The sequence below is a fragment of the Protomyctophum parallelum genome (assembly GCF_964188405.1).
Source record: "Protomyctophum parallelum genome assembly, chromosome: 15".
Taxonomy (NCBI): Eukaryota; Metazoa; Chordata; class Actinopteri; order Myctophiformes; family Myctophidae; genus Protomyctophum; species Protomyctophum parallelum.
In genome coordinates this window covers 21,161,259-21,185,418 of record NC_139710.1, presented here as the reverse complement: position 1 = coordinate 21,185,418, position 24,160 = coordinate 21,161,259, and the positions used below count along the sequence as shown (strand labels likewise).

At 43.7% G+C, this 24,160-nt stretch overlaps 1 protein-coding gene across 4 annotated transcripts in view; it reads right to left on the bottom strand.

Moving 5' to 3' along the window:
- Positions 1 to 24,160, bottom strand: part of kank1a (KN motif and ankyrin repeat domains 1a) — a 65,299-nt gene that overhangs the window by 11,674 nt on the left and 29,465 nt on the right. For 3 of the 4 annotated variants that reach the window (XR_014570424.1, XR_014570425.1, XM_083784911.1), the window contains exons 2-4: positions 15,631 to 15,772; positions 3,828 to 6,521; positions 1,152 to 1,349 (exon numbers count right to left, since the gene is read on the bottom strand). Coding sequence is in view for 1 of the 4 variants with exons in the window: in XM_083784911.1 (XP_083641037.1) it covers positions 1,152 to 1,349; positions 3,828 to 6,521; positions 15,631 to 15,667 (2,929 nt within the window). In the remaining 3 variants the exon portion in view is untranslated. Of the gene's footprint in view, positions 1 to 1,151; positions 1,350 to 3,827; positions 6,522 to 15,630; positions 15,773 to 20,347; positions 20,395 to 22,597; positions 22,676 to 24,160 lie in introns of those variants that run through there. The other variant, XR_014570426.1, reaches the window with a different exon arrangement.

The window sequence follows — 24,160 nt, the reverse complement described above, 5'->3', positions numbered from 1 at the left end:
AAATAGCCCATCTACAAGCACACGGTGGACTGTGGCGTGTTACCGCCACCTGCCCAAGGCCCCGAAATAGGGACATTAGGTTGAAAGTCCTTAAGAGCGTGAGCTTATAGATCGGCTAATTTTGCATATGGCACTCTTGTACAATGAAGTAGGGCACTGATTTCAACAAAATAAAACATAAAAGGTTAATAGGGAGATAAAAGGTGTCTGCCCGATAGATAATTATCATTTAAAAATATCTATTAACATTTGGTTTCCTCTTAAGAAATGCTCATGTTCCCTCCAAGCAGTTAATTGAGACCGATTCAAAGTGAACTGAAGCCAACACTAAATAGTCTGGTTAATTCCTTTCCAAATAGCTTGGTAGAGGCTGAATGGCTCTCTGTACGACATGATCAACTGCTGTGGTGGAGGAGGAAAGTAGAGAAGTACAGAGTGTCTTTTTGTCCAGTTCATGATCAACTGCTGTGGTGGAGGAGAAAAGTAGAGAAGTACAGAGTGTCTTTTTGTCCAGTTCAACTGCTGTGGTGGAGGAGAAAAGTAGAGAAGTACCGAGTGTCTTTTTGTCCACTTCTCTCCAACGCTATCAAGTCGGTGTGGCATGGGAACGAGCCCCAAACCCAGAAGTATCCAAATAATTTTAAGTACAGGCCTTGCAAAGCCAAATACCAGCCTAGAGCCAGAACAGTCAGCACATCTGCCAAGACTCGCCCCAATGGGCCTCCACTGCTTCTCTTGGGGGGGAGGGGGGGGGGGGCAGCTCTGTGCGCACACACGCACGTGTGTAGGGGGGCGCACACCACGCCGCGCACGAGCAAGGTTTCATGCATGTACATGTATGCATTTTTTCCGTGCGTATATATGAACGTTTGCATATGATACTTTCAGCGTGCTTCCTTTATTTTGACAGGTGGGGGGAGTGTGAACAGCCTGGGGGTACGTACGTACTACCCTGGTTCACAAGTCCTGCTGCTGCTGCTGCTGTTGTTGTCGGCTGTATTTACCCTGTTGCATGGGGCTCAACTAACATTCTTCACCTGGAAAACGTAATGACAACGGCGCTACGGTGCTAATGAGGCGTTACGAGAGGCATGGTTAAGCAGCAGTGAGTGGGGGTTGCAGAGGTGCCGACTTCAGAGAGGTATACCTACCATGCAGCGCTGTGGACATCTGCTGATCCATACGGATCTTCTGCTCGGCCTGCTGCTGCTCTGGGGTGAGGGTGGATGCAGGATTGTCTGCGGCAGGCGGGGGGGACGTCGACGTGGTGGTGGTGGTGGTCAGCTGTGTGCGGGAGAGCTCCGTTCGCACACTCACTGACTGGGAGACTGCTGGCTGCTGGCTGCCTTCTACGACGGTTTAGAAAAGGAGGTGATGAGGAGGGGGAGATTGACGTTAAGCGACAGATAGTATAGTGCAACACAGCTTCACCATGTCCTCACATTTCATGAACTACCTTTTATTTATTTTCCGTTTATTATTATTGTATTATTCCCATTTGTGTGTCTTTTCAATTAACCTAAAACAGTTTTATGCAATCTGTGCTGCATTCATGCATGAAAACGGAAAAGTGTGTGCACAAATGCTTTGACTCAAATGCTTGCACACGAAGAGCTCTGAAAGTAACAAGCAAAGGGGGTTAAATTCCATGTTGGATCTCATGGTGTTTTACTATGGTAAAAACCCATCCAGAGTGCTCTTTGATCTAAAAGTGCCTGGCAGGTATGGACAAGACTTTACAGATGCTTACACACAAACACTCGCGCATTGAGTAAACACTCAAGTGCACATCGAGTTTAAAGTTTCAGTTGATAACCAACTTCCAGGCACACTTTATTATAAAAATTCAAAATTGTAATAATACAAGTGTCATGTTTTTGCAACATTACATTCTGAAATATTTGAATGGGAGGTACTGGATATAAACAAAATCCATAGTAAAGGACTGGCATTCTTATTAACCAAATGGACCCTAAGGTCCCTATTCTGGGCTCGTCATAATAGGCAAAGATTCAGCAAGCTCGCAACAACAATGCATTATATTGTGAGAGAGATTTGGTGTAGAAGGAAAAAAGGAGCGGGCCTAGTATAAAGCCTTGGGGGACGTATATAGGATCTAAATGGTTAAGGTAGAATCTAGGGTTAGCAAATGCAGGAATGATTGATGTTGAAAGATGAGTGGGCTGAAAGAATGCTCCCGTCATCTGGATTTAGAAACTCAGCTGTTTTGCTTCAAGGTCAGACCTGGAGAACATTATCCATGCAGATATTTCCCTTTTGTCCTGCTTTTTCACCGTACACAGAAATATCCTCCGACCGGTTTGAAATCCAGCAGCAACGGTCCACCAACCGCAACCAAGAAACAGGATCGTGTCACTGGCTCGCGGTTGACTTTAGACATAGTTTAAAACCTTTAGCACTAGTATACCTGCTTTACAGTAGTGGTTTGCAGTTGTCGACATTAAATTATATTTAAAACATTTTCACCTTTACTTTGATACGTTTTACTTTGATACGTTTTGTTGCCCGTTCCCCTCCGTAGGTAGGTGCAAAGTCAGCCACAGAATGTCCCTGGAGCTGGCATCAGGCTTACTTTTACTACCTTTGACATTATTTCTTTCTCGTATTATAGTCATTTATGAATGACTATAATAAAACTGTGTAATTACTAGAACAGCACCATTAGTCTTCCAAGAGAGGCCAGTATCTGACCAAAAACCAAGCTTGCAGCGAAGACAGACAATGACCCCTCTCTCTATCCGTATGGCAACCAGGACGCCCCATGCGGTTATGTAACGAGGGAGCCATGAATCAGCATCAACAGTGAGGCGCTAGCCAGAGGATGGGAGGGGTGTTGGACACAGGGGGGACGTGGGCAAAAACAACAAGTGGCCAATAGGTCCGATGCCACTGGCTCCTGAAAGAAATGAGCTCATTGTTGGTACAGGTCCAAAGCCCCCGCCGCATTTTTCGGGGTCAGAGATAACTTTGGCCTGTCCGATCCCATCAGGCGTCACTTTACACATGCAGACAGTGTGTGAACCCCCGTCCTCCTCCTCCACCCACTATCTCCTCTGCAGCATGGCACAAATCGGGACCGCCACAGATTAAAAATAGACCTTTGGTCCTCAGCCACGTTATTATATCGGCCATATTGTTTGCATTGCCTCATTGCAGCATTGTTGTATCTCTGAGGGATGGTGACAATTCAGCTCAGGTTTGTTCCTCGCCGACTAGTTCCTTACGAGTGCACTGCAGGGGGAAATATAGCTTTATGTGTGCTGAAGACTATTTCAAAATTGACGTCTAACAAATATATCAGCAATATGTACAGTATAAGTATATATATTATGAATCACCTATTTATGCATTGCTCAATGCATTGAAAGGTAGCTACATTAATTAAGGTAGCTAAAAAGCCTCAATAAATGCTCAATCCCAGTGAAAGAGTTAGAGAGCAGAGCAACGGATTTGGCAATACAAATCAGGGTTTAAAACGAGTCAATCTTGTGAAATCTAATTGTTTCAGTAAATCTTCACTTTCTCTTCAATGTCCCCACAAGGCAGCAGATTAATGGCCAACAGCCATTTTGGTTAGATGTTTTACAGTCTGGCTGCGCCAGCTGTGTGTGTGTGTGTGTGTGTGTGTGTGTGTGTGTGTGTGTGTGTGTGTGTGTGTGTCCCTTGACAATGCATTGCTAGGAAACTATGTACAGTATTTTGCAATACAGTGACTGAGAGAAGGAATGCCAAGATATTATGCATTCAGTCATCAACTTGCAGGCAGCATAAACATAAACACACATTGGAATCATTTAAAGCCTGACCTTTGTGGGAAGCGTCGGCGCCCCCTGGCTGCAGATTCAGGACGTCAACGCTTCGAAGCTCCTCGGCACTCCCGTACTTCATGACAGAGTTGATGGACGAGAGGGTGTTGACCAGCTCACTGTTGATGGAACCAAACTGGGAGTGGGGCTGACCGAAGGCATCGGCGAGCTCACTGTAGTTCTCTGCCAGGAGCATCTGCTGCTCCTGGAGGAGTTTCTGCACCCTCTCGATGTAGTGGTCCAGTCCCACGGCCCCGTCGGCCTGCGCCTTTGTCGGCACCCCCGTGCTCTCTTCCCCGCTGCTTTTGGTAGATTCCGTAAGCTGGGATGATGGGCCACAGGCTATGTTCCTGGTTTTCAGGCCGATCAAGACGTTCTCGTGAATGCTTAACGGTCCCACGCCACAGTCTTTGGTTTTGGTAGGGGAGGATTTGCCCAGGGATGACTCCACCTCTGTGGTAGTGCCCACGGCTATAGAACGCTTATTTGCCGTGTCTGTAACGTCTTTGACCAGCCCGTCCCCGGCAGCGATGGTTCTGGTCTCGTTGACCACTGTGCTGGTGTGCTTGTCGCAAGTGACCGACACGGTGTTGGTGAACGCATCAGCCAGGACAGCTGTTCTCGTGTTGGTGGCCTTGCTCACGGCTTCCGTCTCAGTGTTAGTTTGTTGAGACGCCGTCTCGGGGGTGACCATGACGCCAGAGTCCATTTTGGTGACGACATCCGGGTTGGTTCCTTGAGACAGGAGCTCTTTGACAGGGTTGACAACCACGTCCACAGAACACTCCCCACAACCGACCGATCTAGACTCCTTGATCAGCTCGGCCGCGGGTTTACAGAGGGCCGAGCTGTCTTCCGTGTTAACTCCGACGTCACAGACGTTCAGCAGGTCCACGCCTACTCTCTGGTGGCACATCTCCACTCGTCTCCCTACACATCGGTCGTGGACCTCCACTCTCTCGTGCACCACCCATCGCTCCATGGGTACCTCGGGGCCTATGGCAATGCTGCACACGCTGGGCTGACAAGTCACCCCTACGGTTTGGGTGAGAAGAGTCTTAGCCGTGCTAGCATGGCTGAACTCCAGGTGATTACCCACTCCCTGGGTGTTGGTCTGGATCCTGGCCTCCACAGAGGTGCTGTACATCTCGGGCCGGGCCATGCATCCCTTGTCTACTTTTTTCTTGCTGGATCCGCCGGCCGCTTGCAGCTCCAGCTTCAGCTTGCCCATCTCCATCTGGTGGGTGGTTTCCTTCAGCTGGACCTCCAGGCGGTAGACGTTCTCCTTCAGCGTGTATATGGTCTGCTGCTGGAGCTCAATCTCCTTCTCGGCTTCACTGGTCATGCCCAGCATGGCCTCAGTTACACCCACCGCGGAGCTGCGCGTCTCCTGTCGCTCCGTTGACACCCCGGCGTCACGGAACCGAGGCTCCGTGGCCAACTTACTCTCTGTGACGGCGAGGCTGTTCATGTTTTCGTCCGCGCCGATGCCAACGTTTTGCTGGCGAGTTTGGCTCTGTGCGCGAGCCGGCTGGATTTGCCGAATTTCCGCTGCGTTGTTGTCCTGGGTCTTTTTCTCCAGAGCTTGGACCTCGGCGGCCAGGCGCCTGAACTCCTCCAGACGCTGAGCGTTCTGTTCCTGGGCTTCAGGCTCCACAATGTGGAGCTCCGTTTCCTTTTGGATGGGGCCCGGGCTTTCCATCTGGTCAGCACTGCCCACACTGTACGAGCGCTTGCGGAAGCCCCCGGGAGGTCCCTGGCCCTTGGACTGAGCAGTCAGTTGCCTTTTCTCTTCCTGCAGAACCGCAATCTTGACCTGTAAGATGGGAATGCTCTTGGCCTGCTCCTCTAGCTCTTTAAGCCTCTTGAGAGCCACCACCATCTGCTCACGGATCTGCTGCAGGTGCATAGGGCTGACGTTGGTCACCGGCGTGGTCATGCCAGAGCTCATGGGGCTATGGCGAATGGAGCTGCCCAGGGAAGGCGGGTAGTAAGTGCTGTATTCCCCATTGTGGAGGTGGCCGTTGAGGGGGAGCGGCTGAAGGCTGCTGGGGGAAATCTGACTCAGACCCACAGAGCCAGAATAGGAGGACAGGGAGCTGTTGGAGCCCAGGCCACCGAAGCTGGCCAGGCGGCGGCGGGGAGGAGGGGGCTCGCTGTGGGGCTGCATGAGCAGACGTTCCTGTTCAAGACGCCGCCGCGTCTCCATCAGCGTCTTCTCCACCTGGGTGTTGTGGCGAGTGGCAAACCGGGGCGAGGGGGGCGGCAGCAGCTGCTTGGGCTCCGAGCTGCTCAAGCAGGACAGTTGAAGCGGGGTGTCATAGGCCACGGCTGCCCTGCTCAGGGTGGGCGTCAGTGTGGGGGTGAGGGGCGGAGCGGCCTGCAGGTGCCTGGAGGTGAAGAAGACTGGGGACTGCTTGGTGTCGTCGCTGTTGGAGGAGGACAGGGAGTCTGTGGAGGTCCATTCAGCCTGAACACTGCCCCCACTGGTGCTGCCCCTTGGCACCGTCAGTGGTCTGCTGGCCGCTCTGGGCTTCCTCTGGATGCTCAGCTTTTTAATGGTGTTGCCCCGCTCAATGTCATCCACATACTTGAGGAAATCCAGGTCTAGCTGATAACCGTAGGGGGTTTCAACGTAGTAGGGGGCCACCGAATCCTTTTCATCCTCTGTGCCTGGACACCTCTGTCCTCTCTCTGTGTAGGGAAGTAGACAAAGAGAACACAACATTCAGTTAGATGCAATGTTCACATTTTCATATTCAGAATTTCTTCAAATTCTTTTGGAGAACAGTTTTGATGACAAATGATGACAAATGTCTTCTTTTGCATTAAATACAAATCTTAAAGGTAAAACTAAACATTTAAGTGTTTCCTTAGCCGCAGACAAATGCCATTATTTGCAGCTGCAAGCCTAAACACGACTCAAATGTTTCACATGTTTCTGCTAGAAAAACACGAGTGGTAATCATTTTGGAGACGGGTGGCTCAAGTCAGCCTGAAACTATGCAAGAGCCCAATGGGACAGCAACTCCCTGAAAAAATGTACTTGAGAAGTAAACAACTTGTTTGTCGAGGCACATTGACATCTCTTGATAACAATACAAAACTATATTCATTTTAATGTCACTCTGTTCGGTGTAAATAATGTTTTGTTTAAACATTGACATGAATGAGGCTTGTGACCGTTTGACTGCATGTATGTATTGTGACAGACAGACCTGCTGACAACCTGCATAATCTCTTGTTTACAGAACATGGATATAGCAGAGTCAGAAAGCACAGAGAGATAAAAGGTCAACACACCAAGTCAATATTTTAAGTCCAAAATGCATCCCTTTTAACGATTCAAATGATCCCTTTTCTAAAAAACTAAACTGACTGTTCTACCCTCAAACACTCACATAAACACTTTTGCATGTCTTTGCAGTCTTTCCACAAAAGGATGAAAAAAACAACAACAACATAACAATCTAGATTTAATTATTGAGTAAACCATGTTCTTGGATGTCAATCAAAGCTGCTTATATCGAAGTCCAAATTCCACACGTCTGGTTGAAAAATGCCCCCTCAATCAGATGAGAGAGGCCTGCTTTCCCCAACTATCCAGGCCATTAGCAGACTATACATTCACACTGTGTTGGCCAAATACAGCGCCTTGTTCTTGGTATGCCAGGAACTCTTACGGACTAAAGTAAACAGGGGCTTGAAATAAACAGCCCCGCTGGTCTCACTTCCCAGGGCACACTGCTCCGACAGCCTCTTCCGTCAATCCTTTCCGTTCAGTGAAAACAGAGGAGGGAATTACAATGCTAAGCCTGCTGCGAAAACCTCACTGCCTTGTTGTTCAAACTTCACTTACCTCAGTCAAATAGCAGGCTCCAGTCCCTAGCACACTCTCCTCTCTCTCTCCCTCTCTCTCTCTCTCTCACTGTGAACGCGCTGGCAGGACAGGATATAAAAAGGAACAGACTACAGAGTTGTTCTCTCTCTTCTCTCTGTTCACTCTTTCTCAATCCTCACTCCATAAGGGGAAAAAATTCCACTATTGGTGTAAACTTAGCCAAGCACAAGTCAGACGCGCTATTGGCCGATGGCTTCCTCCAATCGCGTGCAGCTTTCAGCCAGGCTCTTCCCTGCCCAAACAGGGGTCCTGTTATTCAGTGTCAGGTAGCTGCAGCCATGACAATAAAGCCTATGTTCTTGGGATATGTAGCTTGCTTGGCTACTTATAGCATCAGAGGTCAAACCTTTAAAACAAAGAGTTACCTATTGAACGAGAAACAGTGGGTTCATGTTGTAGTTCTTCCAAGTGAATTGAATATTAATGAATACATCTTCTAGAATTAAATGTACCAGCAAATTTTAGCCAACATCGCTTGAAAGAAAACTTCAACATCAATCCATTCTAAAATAAAGTATCTTCAACAGTGCAGATTTTGTGCTACGCGTTCCAACACAAAGCGTCCACTGTCAATGCCGTGCTCTACTGTGACATGTACTGACCTGAAAGGGCACATCCTGTGTTTTCTGGTGTAAATATTCCCTGTACCCTGCTGACACAGACAGACTCTTGTACTGTCTGGAGCCGAGGACTCCCTTGGCACGAGGGACAGCGAGCACACCAGCCATGTCATAGAAGTGACAGGGTGCTCTTTGGTACTGGGGCACGGAGACCCTGAACAGCTGAGCTGTGACCTCATCACTGAGGGACAACTGATGTGTTTGCGGGGGAAGGGGGGGGTGCACGTTCCAGTGACAGGGTACCGATAGTCACACTAACGAGGGCTCAGGAGCCATTATGATCACAGCTGTTACATTGTCAATGTGATTATGATCATCAACAGCTGTTACATTGTCAATGTGACAGGGATTACACACAATACAAGTGTTATGAGGCAGCACTCCGTTCACCTCGTTCCTTTTGACCATTCTGGGAACCCATTAGCAAAACCGCACCAGTCTGTCTCGAGAGACTACCTTAACAGTAGACAATTTCTAATCGTTAATACAATCAGTGAAAGGAATATCAACTGATCATAATATACAGTATATATGGTCAGTTGGGACACATTTTAATATACTGTATTAGAATTCTCCTTTCCATCGAACATCTGATATATGGAGCTGGAAAACAGTCACATTCTGAAAGCAAACTTTTATTGGTCCTGAAGTGGTGATAAAATGGCCAACTGTGAGCAGTTTTAATTACCCAATGAAACATTAAGCATGTAAACAACTCAAAACAGATTTTAAAGATGGCATTCCAAACATCTTTGTAGTGTCATGCATCCTCAGCAGGGATACAGAAATATAAATATTACTGATTACTGAACATCAACTCAACTGTAGTAGCCAAGGAAAGAAAGATTTTTTCCTTTTGATTTTATTTTGATTTTACGAAGGCCAATCACAAGTCTTTCACAGACAGGAACGTCATTACCACTGTCCTGAGGCCCAACAATGAAAATGTGCACTGCCAGCCCTGGACACAGGACGACAAGAAGTAAACCAAGTGCATTTGTGTTTATGTTTATATTTGTTTGTTCCAAGTTCTCCAAATTTATTAGAAGAATTTGCACTTTAACAAAATATTGGTCAACAGACTCAACACATTAGTAATGTGGTCTAGGATTCTCGGAAATCTCAATCAGACCCACGAATCGGTTGGGCTCTTAGAATGCCGGCATTCCTGTTCATGTTGGAATGTTTGTGTTGACCAATTAAGTTATATTCAGGACAGAGGAAAATGGCTCTATGCCTATGTTTGCAGGGATGTTTGTAAAAGTTTACATTTAGTGATAACAAAAGCCCTTTAAAATCCATTGTGTGCTTGGATACGGAACAAAGTACTGCACTAAAAAGGCTGCATAGTTTCCTAGTTGCATGTGAATTCGTCAACAGCACCTCCAAGGCACAACTATTTCCTGGTTTTAACCACTTAAACCATCTATACTTAGTAAACTAATTGTTTACCAGGGTCTGCGCTGTACTCGACGAAAATAACCAACCTTATTTACAACCTCACAACGCGTTGTGATGCATCGTAACTTAAGCTTGTAGATCTGCTATTTCTACGGCAAACATTCCCTCGTAGAACAGGGCTGCTAGGTTTCAAGTGGTTAAATCACTAATCCGTGAAATTCCACATCCGTTTTGCTAGCCTACGCTCACTGGCACATTATACCAGCGATAGAGCTTTATGAGCACACATTCTTAACAGGATGAGAACTACTGCTGCCATACATCGTATACTGTAGGTTTCCCTGATGACGCCTAGACACATCACTGTTTATTTTGTACATACTGTACATTACTTAAGACTTCACCTACAATGTAGATACTGTACACATCCTGTACGAGTACATGCAGTACAGAGTGCATACTTGTGCAGTAAATGGGCAGTTAGAAATGTCAACATCACCCAAACACATATAATGCAACCGTGTCTGTCTAACAAAATGTATACTTTTTCCAAAGAAAACCACCCAAAATAGCAGTTGAGAAGATTACCATTATTCCCTGTCTAGAACACAAGAGAACTTTCCTTCGAGTTCCAAGAAAATCAGAAGACAGGTCTCGCATGAAGCCCTACAGTAGCTAGTGTTAAAACAATATTTAAGTTACCAGAAAATGGTGTAATATTCATGTATCATACTCACACTTGGGTGCGTGACGCTGAATGTTGGCAAAATACTGCTGTGTGAAGCCAAGTGTTTAGAGGACAGGACTAGTGTATGGTAGCTACTAGCCAGACACACGCCCCAACACAGAATAACAGAGGTTCCACACACACACACACACACACACACACACACACGCACGCACGCACACACACGAGCGCACTGCATTTCCTGACCCTGCCTGTGAGCCCCATACGCCTAATTAGTCACAACAACGTTTGATCAACCCCTCTTACTACAAGACATGCATTCTTACATAAACCCAGGATGCAAACACCAAACAACACAGTACTACACTACACATTTTGTACCATTTCTTTCAATGGCGGATAGGGTGGGAAATCAAGGACAAATAGGTTAGAGTGAGAGTGCTAGACCCAAAACATTTCATTTTTCAAGCAGCTCGCGAGACAGTGCCAGACGTTCTTGCCAAATTCAACAACATTCTACACAATGACGCAGACTCGAGGAAATGTCCGGGCTTCCTTAGCAAGCAGTGAGGCAGGAGATGAAGTATGAAAGGGTTTGTCCATCTCAATCCCTTAGTGCATAAAGTAAAACAATTAAACAGGCTGAACACTATTGAAAAGTCACACCTGTGTGAACTGAGTGGTGCAACTCCCCACCCCCCTATCTCTCTCTCATTAGCAGGCAACAGTAATACACTAATTGACTAATACTATCTCTCTCTCTCTCCGTTTCTGGCACAACAGCGCCCCTACTGGTACTCAGTCATATACTGGTGCTCATGGCCACATAGGCACATAGGTAGGCACCACTCAAAAAGTGATATTGTAGTTTTTCTGCATGGTGGAACAGTTATCAGGACAATATCATTCACCAGAACCAGGGACATGTTTTCAAGGAGTCTAACATAGATACAATTTAATTTGACGTTCAATGGGTATATTTAGGAGGGGGCGTATCTGATCAAATGAATATCAATCTAATATCGTATTTTTGTGACTGTAAAAGTAGAAATACAGAATGGAATATTTCTATACTGGCAACTCATCTTCTTAACTTCAGCAGAATTATCAAAGCAAACTACAGAGACAAAACTTATGTAAAGTGCCATCACAAACTGTCAACATTATCTCATTGTATTATTGTTGTTGTTCCACTAGCAGTCATAAAACTGTCTCCAATGCCACCAAAGTTATGCTGAAATGATTTCACAATCACTGTATACAATCCATGAATGTGAAAACTATATCTCCTAACTGCTTGTTTTTAGCCTTGGTGGCTGTGACATCGTTTGCCGTGTATATGTCAAAATAGAAATCTTGACTTCAGAAAACATCAGATTGATGTAATGTTTTCTCACATAATGCATCATGTGAATTGTAGAACACAGAGAAAGGCCGAAACAGACATTCTTGTTGTTTCAATATACTATGATAAAGATCAACAGTGTAGTTAATGTATTTGTACAGTAATGGCATTCCCTGCCAATCACATGCTTTGTTTTCAAAAGCCCACAGTGCCAATCACGTGTTTTGATGTGCAGGCTCGGCTCCAGGATTAAATGAATGGGGCACACATCATTTTTATATAGTAAAACAATATGTACATAAAACTTAAACTGAGGGGACAGAATTTGCAACTGAGGGTGGTCAAGGCACCCGTTTAAACTGTCTGTCTGTCTGTTTGTGTACCTTTTGTGCCCATACAGAGATCTCTGAATCCCCTTTATGCCCATATGGAGATCAATATATGCATGCGCATATGAGGGGGGTCCTTGTTGTGGAAGGTCATTGTGCAGTGACAAATGTATAATGTGGAAAACGTGTGTCACAAAGTGACTTTGTGAATAGTGGACTAAGGTGCTATTTACACGAGGATGGTGTTCATAGAAAATGGCAAAGTCCCGTTGCGTTCTCATTTTTTCTTACCCTTTACACGAGAACGCACACGTTATGCTATAATGTGCTATTATGCTATAATGTCGCTAGGTGGCGATAACGGGCTGCCAAATAGACAGGTCACCCACGTACAAGAAGAAGAACCCCTTCACGCAAGCCTGCGCAACATGGCTCCGTCTTTTTGGCAAATCTCTCTCTTCAAAAACTCTTATTTTGAAGAGATGGTCTTAAATTTGCTAGCTTAGATTTGCCAAAAAACAGTGCCGCACAAGCGGCGCAACACTGCTCTGGGCTGACACTGACAGGCAAAAGCGCCACGGGATGGTATATATTTTATAATACATTAGGCTACATAAACGCTGCTGCTGCCGCCTATCACAAGGCTTTTTATTTACATCATGGTTTTACATTCACCATCGCTGATGAGCAGCACTTTGTAGGCGAGGAGGGAGGCTTGTTCAGGAACTCCATTATATCATAATTATATGGCTCTGCATCAATGTAATAAACATATGCGCTGTGAGCCAACGTGAGCCATGATGTCATAAGTTTTGCGGATTCACCGTTTTGCCTGTTTACACGGAGAAGGGATAAAACGGCGTTCTCAAAGATTTCCACTCTGGAAGGTGGTTTCACTTTGTTGCGTTTTCACCTCATGAGAACACGGTTCTCGTCTAAACAACCACAGCAAACAGTACTTTATTTTGCCGTTTTCTATGAACACCATCCTCGTGTAAATAGCACCTAAGTAATCAAATGTCAGGTGTGCGGAATTCAGCAGGTGTAGCCTGGGGTTGCCATGGCAATCAATTGGCTCAGACAGAATCTGGAAATTGGTCAGGTGTGGGGACTTAGGCTCATTACGGTACGAGAGCCTTTTCTGGTGGTTCTGGACAACCGTGTATCCGACCGACTCAAGTCCGGGCACTGCACACCATGTGGTGGCGAGGAACGTGTGTGTGTCACGTTACATCTGTAACGTGGATTTCAGATGTACGTATAGAGATTTGTCACATTTATTGTAAGATTTTACAGTGATACAGGTCTCAAAGTCACTGTTTGAGCACACAAACAAACAAACACTAAAAGAGTGCCTTAGAGACATGAAGTTTCACTATGAAATGTAAGTCAATGGGGATAATATTTTCAATAATCAATTTTCAATCAATGGAGCAACTATTGAAGATATCTCAACAATATTAGGAGTTACATCATGGTAATAACTTAACTACACAACTCAAACTTCTACAGAGGTCTAATTGTGCTTTAATCCCAGTTTAGGTTCTGAAAAGATTGTAATATACAAATGTCTAAACCAAGATAAAGGCAAAGTTTCAATGAAAAAGTGACATTATACTATTGAATGTAATTAGAGGCAAACCCACACTTGAAACCAGAGATCCATTTTGCCAACACATGACAAATCTCTTGGTGTAAATCTTGGTGTAAAAATGTTGAAAATCCATTCCAGTCAGGCTTAGTGAATGAGGCACAATTATGCCATTTACAATAAAGACACGTGGTGCCACCCCGCCCCTCTGGCATACACTCACAAACACACAGGTCTTACACAGACACAATAAGAAACCGGCTCACGGACCACAATGCCGTGGGGCGTTTTAAGTTGTAGTTGGCTTGTCTCTCTGTTGAAACAACACTGCTTGAGAGGATTTGGAGAAGCTCTACAAGCTCCACTTTTCACTTTACTCTAGAGCTAGGCTGCTCTCTGTCTTGGTCCATTGCTGCCATGTAATGGCAGAGCCCCAGCCTCTGTGTTTTCTTTTCCAACATCAGTCTATCAAATAGATGTGTACCGTTGCACAGCATAAGTGCCTCTTCACAGATAACAATTGATATCCTACAACTCAATGCTCAATCAAAAACACCAAACTCAAAATGTAAACGCTGCAGCTAAATCAAAAACATCAAACTCAAAATGGAAACGCAGAGCTTCTCTGTGGTTGTTTTTGGGTATGTTTATGTGATACACATCTGATACACATCTTTGTGTGTATTTTTCTTCTTGAGAACGCAGAGATGCCAGCCCGGTTGTTGTCGGTATACAAGAAGAGGTTTCTTATAGCGGTGGCAGGCTCACACAAAACATGGTGCTTAAGTGTCCAGAAATGATCTGCCACGCATGCTGTGCATACCTCTGGGGATTTGTAAGTAAAAAGGATTCACTTTCCGCTTGTGTTTGTTTGCCAGGCCAAGAATGTGAGCCGTCTGCAGGTGTGTGCTCTGTGCTGGACCTAGTCTGACAGGTTTGATTTCGCACTTAAGTGTGGAAATCTCTTCTGTGCACGCAAGCACAGAAACAAACAGCCTTGGTGCACTTTTGAAATGGGAGGGGTCAAATTAAGTCCTAAACGACTCCTTAAGTTTGAAGACAGGCAATTACATAATGTTGTTTTGACATGGTATAATGCATTTCTGACACCGTTATCAGACTTGCTAGCATTTTTTTTGGCAGCACATGCCATGTCTGACATTCCAACAGTGGTGTGCAACTTCCATTTGCCCGTGACACCACAGCATAGAGTCTAGTGTCAAACTTGTTCCACAGTTCTTGCTCCCGTTTGGAGCAATAAGGTTCTATAGAACAGCTACTCGCTAATATAGTACTTTTGTGCTTTTAACAATGCATTTACCGTAATAAATGTGAAGCTCGATCAGATGAAATGATAGGCACAGACAGACAAAGATTATTGTAATATATAGATTATTACTCTACTGTAAGCAATAGAACTGAGCATTACAAAAGCTTTAGAATGTAGATGCAGTGATCCATCTTGGGCTTGAATAAATTGGCTTAACACTGGATTTGTTAAAATACCGCAAGTCAGATAAAGACTTAGAAAATCATCTTTGATAATTTCCACATAGCATCCACATGCAAAATCAAGGTTGTGTAGGCCTCAACAGGCTAAATATACATACCAACATAGATGAAACTGGATAGCTAAGCCACATTAGACCCTATTGTATCCCAACGTGGCTAGGTTTTATTTAGCCAGGACGACATGCACAGATTTAGGACCTTCGAAACCCGTCAACAAGTTGCCAATGAGTTGGTCTTCAATTGCGAGAAATATAAAAATATAAATAAATAAAAACAGAACAGTACAATAATACACATAATGCAAAACAACTAATCGGATGCATAATATTCAGGCAGTTTATATAACATGTTAGTGTACGTAGAACAAGTGAACAGTGGCATCGGTGAACACCAAGTAAATACAGAAGCAGGTTTACCTGGGCCGTTGCCATTCACGTGCATGGTTTGAGCCATGGTTGTGGTTGTAGCCGTGCACTCTTTGTCCCAGAACCAGACTCGCAGTCACTGGGGTCATGCAACTGCCATGCATCAAGTCCAGCTTACCATGCAACCTGCAAACTGACACAACAGAAAGAAAACACAAGCACACATTGAGCATTTTGTAGTAGTACTAATAGTAACTAGAGAAAGTGCCCTTCTGGGCACAGGTCTCCACCAGGTTATGGACAGATCCGTGCAGTTAGAGGTAAAAACACTTTTCGGCCAGTTATAGCGCCACCTTGAGGCTGAGTTGAAATTGTTCATGTGGCATTTCGTCCTCGGCCTAGTGGAAATGTGCGTGCACAATTTCACGGAAATCACGCAATGTGTTCATGATTTGCAGCATTTTGTTTGAAACTGAGCACTCCTGTGAACTTTGGAAGCCAATCTTAACCAATCAGGATGGAGTCTGAGAAATCTGAATGACCCGTTTCGTTGAATGGCTCTAGAGAGACTGTGTACCAATTTGCGTGATGTTTGGACAAAATCTGTAGGTGTACTGTGAAAAAACTTGTTTTGCACAAAGCGGCCTCCTGGTGGCGCTATAACAGGCCGTTCTGGAAAGTTTGGGGCAGAGGTTCATGGTTGGCATCCAGGGAGTGTGTGTGCAAAATTTGGCATCGACCGGGTTAACGGTGGCTGAGATTAGCTGGTCACGGACGGACGGACGGACACACGGACGGACGGACGGAGTGCAAAACATACTCTCCCCATGCCTTCGGCTGGTGGAGACAATAATGTTAGAACACATTCTACCACATTAGAGGAGCATGAAACCCTATAGATTTTTTGTCTCCACCAGGCCGAAGGCATGGGGAGAGAGTATGTTTTGCACCCCGTCCCTGTGTGTGTGTGTGTGTGTGTGTGTGTGTGTGTGTGTGTGTGTGTGTGCGTCCGTCTGTTACCAGCTAATCTCCGGCACCGTTAACCCGGTCGATGCCAAATTTTGCACACACACTCCCTGGATGCCAACGATGAATTTCTTTTTTTTATATTACTCCTCCAGATTCTGTCCAAAAATCTTTGGAGGATTGGCCCGTTTTGAACAAAAAGCCTCAAATCATGAACGCAGCGTGCAATTTATGTGAAACTTTCACAGACTTTCCTACTAGGCTGAGGAATATATCCCACCCTTTTCACATTGGCCTGTTATAGTGCCAACAACAGGGGGATTTTTGCAAAACACATTTTTGGCACAAAACGCCTCAAATCATGAACGCAGCGTGCAATTTACGTGAAATCTTTCACAGACTTTCCTACTAGGCTGAGGAACATATCCCACCCTTTTCACATCGGCCTGTTCTAGCGCTACCAACAGGTGGATTTTTGCAAAACACATTTCTGGAACAAAATGCCTCAAATCATCCAATTGCCATCCAAGGCGTAAGAAGAAATGGCATCCTTTTCACATTGGCCTATTATAGCGCCACCAGGAGACCACAACCTGATGGACCTGTGGAGACCTGGTGGAGACCTGTGCCCCAAGGGGCACATTTTCTAGTTGTGTCTGTTTTTACAGCCAATAACCATAGAAGATTAAAACAAGCAACATAGCTGCTAATTGATTTGAGAGAAACAAACAAAGCTCTCATACATTTGACAGAGTAAATGAAAGACATTTAAAGTCTTACACAGTTGCATCACACAAAAGGCCTTTCTTTTTAAAAAGGTTAAAAGCCCACTTAATGCAATCAACAGAATGTACCCATGATTTTTCACAGGTGTGCTTGCATCTGACATTTATGAGCATAAAGGTCTTGTGTGCACTAGTCCAGTCATTATTATCAATGGATACATTATGAACCAACACAAAAGAGCTATTCTCCCCTTAATATGGAACCAACACGGGGAACAAGAGTTTGACTCAGGGGCAACAGACGGCTTAGATAAAAAAAAGATCTGGATGAATGACAATGGAGACAACAAAGACTTCTTCTTACTCCCTTGCCTTCACAGAGATTCCAAAACATTATGCCATTTGTGATACAATGCAGTTAATCAACTGAATTGCATGTTTTACCAATTCAAAATGTACATAACAAATGATCAAAGTAAACTAATCATGCCGTATAATACAGTCCCAGGCACCATTATGCTCAGTACATGCCAAACATCCATTTATCGATATAATTTTGGGGGAAAAAAGAAAAGATCCCATGAAGTCCTCTCACAGACCAATCGTGCAGATCTTCAATTAAATCCATGAACTTGACACTTTCTTTCATGAGCTATATTCCAGGACACATGGGGTAAGTAAATTGATACAAAATGTAGTAATTTTGGGTGTAGTATTAAGCTGACTATTATGTACTTGTGGGAGGACCTAGAGAAATGACCAGCGAGTGTCCTCGTTCTCCAATAAAAGTATAATTTAAAAGTTCTCTGTCAGCAGCTGAAACTCCAATGGAAACCAATGCAGGTGATGTTTCAGTGGAAAAATGCATTACTAGGGCCATACTGTAACTAGAAAGGCCAGCACTGTTTAGAGAAAGTTGTTTATACTACTGACTGACTGCGCTACCAAAAAAAGATGCACAGCAATTAGGACGACGCATCTAGATCGTGACCACCAGGACCTATAATAGCTCTGATATGAAGGGGAGAGAGAGCCTGCTTAACAAACTCTGATCTGCAAATAGGCCTAGTCCTACAGTAGACCTACAAGCTCTCAACTGGCCTCCCCTTCTCAGCTGCTCCACCTCAGAATTAAATACATGGACCTTAGCATCCCTACACCTCTGGGCACGAAGACAAATATTCCGTTAAAATAGACGATCATTCACTATTGAAGTACAATGAAGTATAGTATAGGGTTAGGTGATGTGAGGGAATACAGGATTTAACCTCATATCTGAATAGTTTCTGTAAACATTAGTTTGATCAATCTTGTGTGTATGTTACTGCTGTTGTTGCAGACCTGCTGCTCCAACATTTCGTTGCTTGTGTGCCTGTACCCATTACAAATTCGGCATAATAGTACACACAAAAAAACGTGTCTGTATTTAATTTGTTTAGGCCCACTAAGAAAATAATTAAAATGCTGTTTTGAGTTGATATCATAAGCATGTGAATAGAATGAGATTCACGAGCTGTAAATTGTTGTCTTATATAGCTTTAGCAAGAAGGAATACAGCGAGGAAGCAGGGAAAGTTACAAGATACAAAATATTCTTTGATCCCGGTTCCAAATACTTCAAATTCCATGCCACATTCTAAAAGAATTTGTGAATTATCTTCATTGCATGGCATTGCATGGAAAATCAGTTTGATTTTTTTTTAATTTGCCATCTGTTTGTAATATAAACAGAGTCAGAGCATATTAATATACAGAGTTTTCATGTTGAGGAACCGACATATTGCAGCTTTTCCATCCATTATGGTGCATTAACATTAACAATCAATATTGAACTACAATGTGGTTCCATCATTTAACGCAGTAATTTCTTGTTCAACTAAACCAGCATTATGCAATTAATGCTGCTATAGGAAGATTAGCTCTCTAATAATTAAGACTCTCCATCAAGTCATATTTCATTGGCGCGCCAATCATGTCATTTTAAACCCACGATGCAATGTGCTATGAACTTCTTCCTAATACAAATAGCTAAATCAAATATGAAGTATTAAACAAATGAGGTTTGAGGTCATATTGGCAGAATCCGAGTGCAAATCAATGAGGAGACAATTTTGGATTATCAATTTATAATCAGCGGAGCAAGGTATTTCATGTTATTGTGCTTTACCAGGATTGCAACCACACTACCACAGTACCCTGTCAGCAACCACACTACCACACTACCCTGTCAGCAACCACACTACCACACTACTGTCAGCAACCACACTACCACACTACTGTCAGCAACCACACTACCACACTACCCTGTCAGCAACCACACTACCACACTACCCTGTCAGCAACCACACTACCACACTACTGTCAGCAACCACACTACCCTGTCAGAAACCACACTACCCTGTCAGCACCCACACTACCACACTACCCTGTCCAACCACACTACCACAGTACCCTGTCAGCTTGAATAATCACAACCACACTACCACAGTACCCCGTCAGCTTGAATAATCACAACCACACTACCACAGTACCCTGTCAGCTTGAATAATCACAACCACACTACCACAGTACCCCGTCAGCTTGAATAATCACAACCACACTACCACAGTACCCTGTCAGCTTGATTAATCACAACCACACTAGACACTACCACAGTACCCTGTCAGCTTGAATAATCACACTACCACAGTAGCCTGTCAGCTTGAATAAACCACACTACCACAGTACCCTGTCAGCTTGAATAAACCACACTACCACACCCTGTCAGCTTGAATAATCAGTGTGAGGGAAACTTCAAAATGCTCAAATTACATTACAAAGACAAGACGCAAACATACAGTATGATACAAACTGATTTGTCACCAGACACAACACTGAGATTTCTGCAAAGATGAGGACATGAGACCATGTGAGTGAAGTGAGCAATTCAAGACATAAACTACTTCCTCCATGCAATGAGACAATTACAATTTACAATTTACAATTTACAATTTACAATTTAGGCATTTAGCAGACGCTCTTAATCCAGAGCGACTTACATTTAGGCAAGAACAACAAACAAGCAACCATTTGACTAACCAAACGTCTCTGAAGTGTCCTGTTCCATGGGCTGCTGTTACACAAACCTGTAGGAAGGAACAGCAAATGTAATCCTTCCATCATTTTCGTGATTCCATGCATTCCCAAAATCAGATTATCAATACAGAAATAATTTTGAGAGACTTCACCAAATTGTGTTGGGTGTGTCAGTCAAAAACAAATTATTTGATATTCATTTTAGCCGACCCGCCCTCTTCCAGGGGCCAGTGCATAGGGAGGAGTTTCACTCAGAACGGGTTATTCTGGTTGCCATTTCTCCATTTTCCTGCCTACCAGTAGGCTAGTAGGCTATAGTAGTAGGCTGCGAGGCTACATTTTCCAGCCTCACTGTGGAGATTATAGATATAAAATATAAAATAATTAAATAAACACTGTATGGTTTGGGTGTCAGATGACAAAATAACATAACCTTGATCCACAACAGTATTGGGTCTGCCCCGTTAGTTTATACCCTAACTTGTCCATTCCAACGCGGGCTGTGAGATTTATGCTTCCATTGTAGCCTTGCAGTGCGTTGACTGTTGGACGGAGGTATCAAATAATTAAATACACGCTGTATGGTTTCTTTGATATGGGTCATGGGTGTCAGCTGACAAAATATCATAACCTTCAAGCAACATTCCCAAAGACATCTCTACCTGTCCTCAAACGAGCATGGCAGTGTAATCAAAATAATAATGGTCAGATCGCGTACGGACAGATTATTTATTTACTGCGGAGAGAACACATGTTTGACTGGTCACTCGTCACTCTCGTGGTGTTTTTCCCCTCTCCCTGGTTGGTTCCATAAGGATATGTCCACATGTCTTCTCGTCAAGTAAGATGTAAACATTGAGAACTGTTTTGACGTGAGGGGAGGCGTCTATCAGATCAGAACACCCGAACAGAGCCATAGAGTAGAAGAGTTGTGACAAGTCAAAGATAGTGGAGAGATGGAAGATGGTGTTGTACTGCAGTGACAATATACACACCAGCGTCACTGACAAGCAAACTTACGAACTACAGACTGGCAGCCAAGTAGCCTAGCATCCTACTACTACTTACTAGCCTACATGTAGGCAGTAAGATGGCGCCCAAATAAACCAAAATCCTACCGAACACGTCACTATGCCCATTGTAATTTCAAACTCCATTTTACCCATGATAGATTTATCGAAAACCACATACTTTTTTCTGGTGACTGATATTGTCCGTGTTTTTTAACCTAATGTATTTTTTATAATTGTTTTGGAAAATAACCTCCAGGAGGACGTGGAGGCGACTAAAATAAATCTAAAATAATTATTAAAAATTAACAGTAAATGAAAAAGCATGGCCCCCTCACGTATTAGGACAATATCAGTCACCAGAAAAAAGGCCCGGTATTTTCGATGAATCTATCATGGTTAAAATGGTGTTTGAAGTTACAATGGGTTTGTATACAGTAGGAAGGGGGCGGGGCAGCTAAAATGAATATCAAATATCTAAATATTGAATTGAGCAACTTAAAAACTGTCTGGGGTGTTCACATAAAATAAGCCTGAGTAGACGATAAAATTACCAAAAGTTTTTGGGAAAGTGAAATATCCCTTTAAATATGTATAAAACCTGCAGACAGACTTTCAATCCACTTTCCAGCCACTTTGAGTCTGGTGTCCATATTTTGGTCATTATAGGTGGAACAAAAAATGTAATGGTTAAAAGCTTTTTTTTAAATAGCCCAATTTAAAGCTGATTTATAAGCTTGCAGATTCTCTATTTTCACCAATTTGTACGACACATACGTAGGTCTAAAATAGCATTATGAAAAACAAAAATATTAAATATGGAGATACAAAGTTTCTGCCCGACAGTGATTATAAGGATACTGCTGCAGGATAAAGTGCTACTCAGGATTAAATGCCATTATGTTACTACTATGTCAGATGTGCCAGTGTACACATTCAATGACTGTTGCTCAACGATCCAGTAGCAACAAGCAGAACAATTTCTAACCAAAATAAATACTGTGGGATGCATGAGCAGCCTGTTAAATTCAAACGGACACTGAGGGATAGATTATGATGAGGTGTTGTTCTGTAGAAATTATGGCAGTATGAAAACCGGCAATAAAGGCTAAACTTGCTTTAGCATGCATGTATGCATCTTGGATTGCTATGTCTATGCTAGCTCACATGCTTATATCAAAACTGCAAATCCACAACAATGATGAGAACATACGTTTGTTAAACATTCACCCAAGCAATTTACCTGTAACTCTCATAGTAACTTCTTCTGACAGTATGCAGGTAGCGAGTACAAGTGAATCCACATAGTTCTGACAACTAGCCTATAGCCCAGCAATCCACAAAGAGAGAGAGAGAGAGGGAGGGATGGGTTACCAAGCTAAGATTAGCCGACTTCCTCAGATGACAGCCAAACGATCTGTGTACTATAAGAGGAAAGAGTACTTTAGGCAGTTTGGGCCACCCCAATGTGTCCCAGCAGCCTCCAGGTAAAGGTCTAACATTGAGACAAATGACCTCCGGTCACCTCCATGGTCTCTCTGGACTGACCTTCAACGTTGAAAAGGGTCCAAAGGACAAAAACAATGGTTTGTATAAGCCATATGCCCTTTCATAAATGGCTAAATATTAACTTGTCCAATGAAAGAGTCAGCATTTCTCTCCACCTTCTGCCAGCTGAAGGTGGAAACAGGGTAAATAAGAACACCACTCTGTAGCCCATTAATAACTTAAGCGTTATAATCTTTTTGATGGGCTGGAGTAAGAGACACAAAATAGACAGACGCACATGTCCCAGTAGTTATCTGACTGGCTACTGGAATTTGTGCCTCCCATCATTACAGTACAGTGGAAACAACACTGGTCCAATGTCAGTAATTCAAGTTATTAATAATTTAATTACCTGACATTAGATCATTTCAGTCAGCAGCAGGTGGCCTCTGAGTGATTATCATCAATGAATTGCAATAGAACAAGCAGCATAACCGTTCATTCATACGTCGACTATTGAACAAAAAACTAAAATGATAACTTTTGATCGGTTTTACAGGCAGACAAAGCTACACAGTAAAATCCTCAGTGTTAATCGCTTATAGATAGATCTTTATTTGTCATTGCAACATGTACAACGAAATTAAAAGTGCTAACCAATCAGTGCGTCATATCACAAAACACAAAGCTAAAACAAAACACACATGACTTCCTGTTATTGCACAACCCCTGTAGCACTATAGGCATGTATAATGCACAAACATGTAATTGTAGCCGTTATTGCACAACAAACCCTTATTGCACTTAAGACAGCAGAAAAACAAAACATGTGTCGCAGCAACAGATCATTTCTTAGCCGCATTGAGTGCAACTATACCGCTGTGGGATAGAAGCTGTTGCTGAATATGTTGGTCCCGAGTATCCGAGTATGTAACTAAATGGACCTGTACCTTTAACAACAACAATTTCTACGTGTACTACCTAATTTGTTGAGCAGTGGAGGGGGGGGTTTAGGTGTGTCCCATGGGGGTGGAGTGGTCATAAACAAGGACCGTCTGAGATGGCTGCTACACTATGACCCGTCTAGTTCACGTGTCAGGCATTTCAAGTGCTGCTTACAGTCTGCTACAAGGCAGCAGCTCAAAATATCACATGTGTCAGCAAGACATTGTACATTTACATTTAGCCAAGATTTAATTTTGGCGTTTAAGAGGCCTTTGTAACAAAATGATCATTAAGCCCAAATCAATCAATTTATCATCCCAATTAGAATGAGGAATGTGCAATACATAGATACACTGACTAATGCCACAGAGAG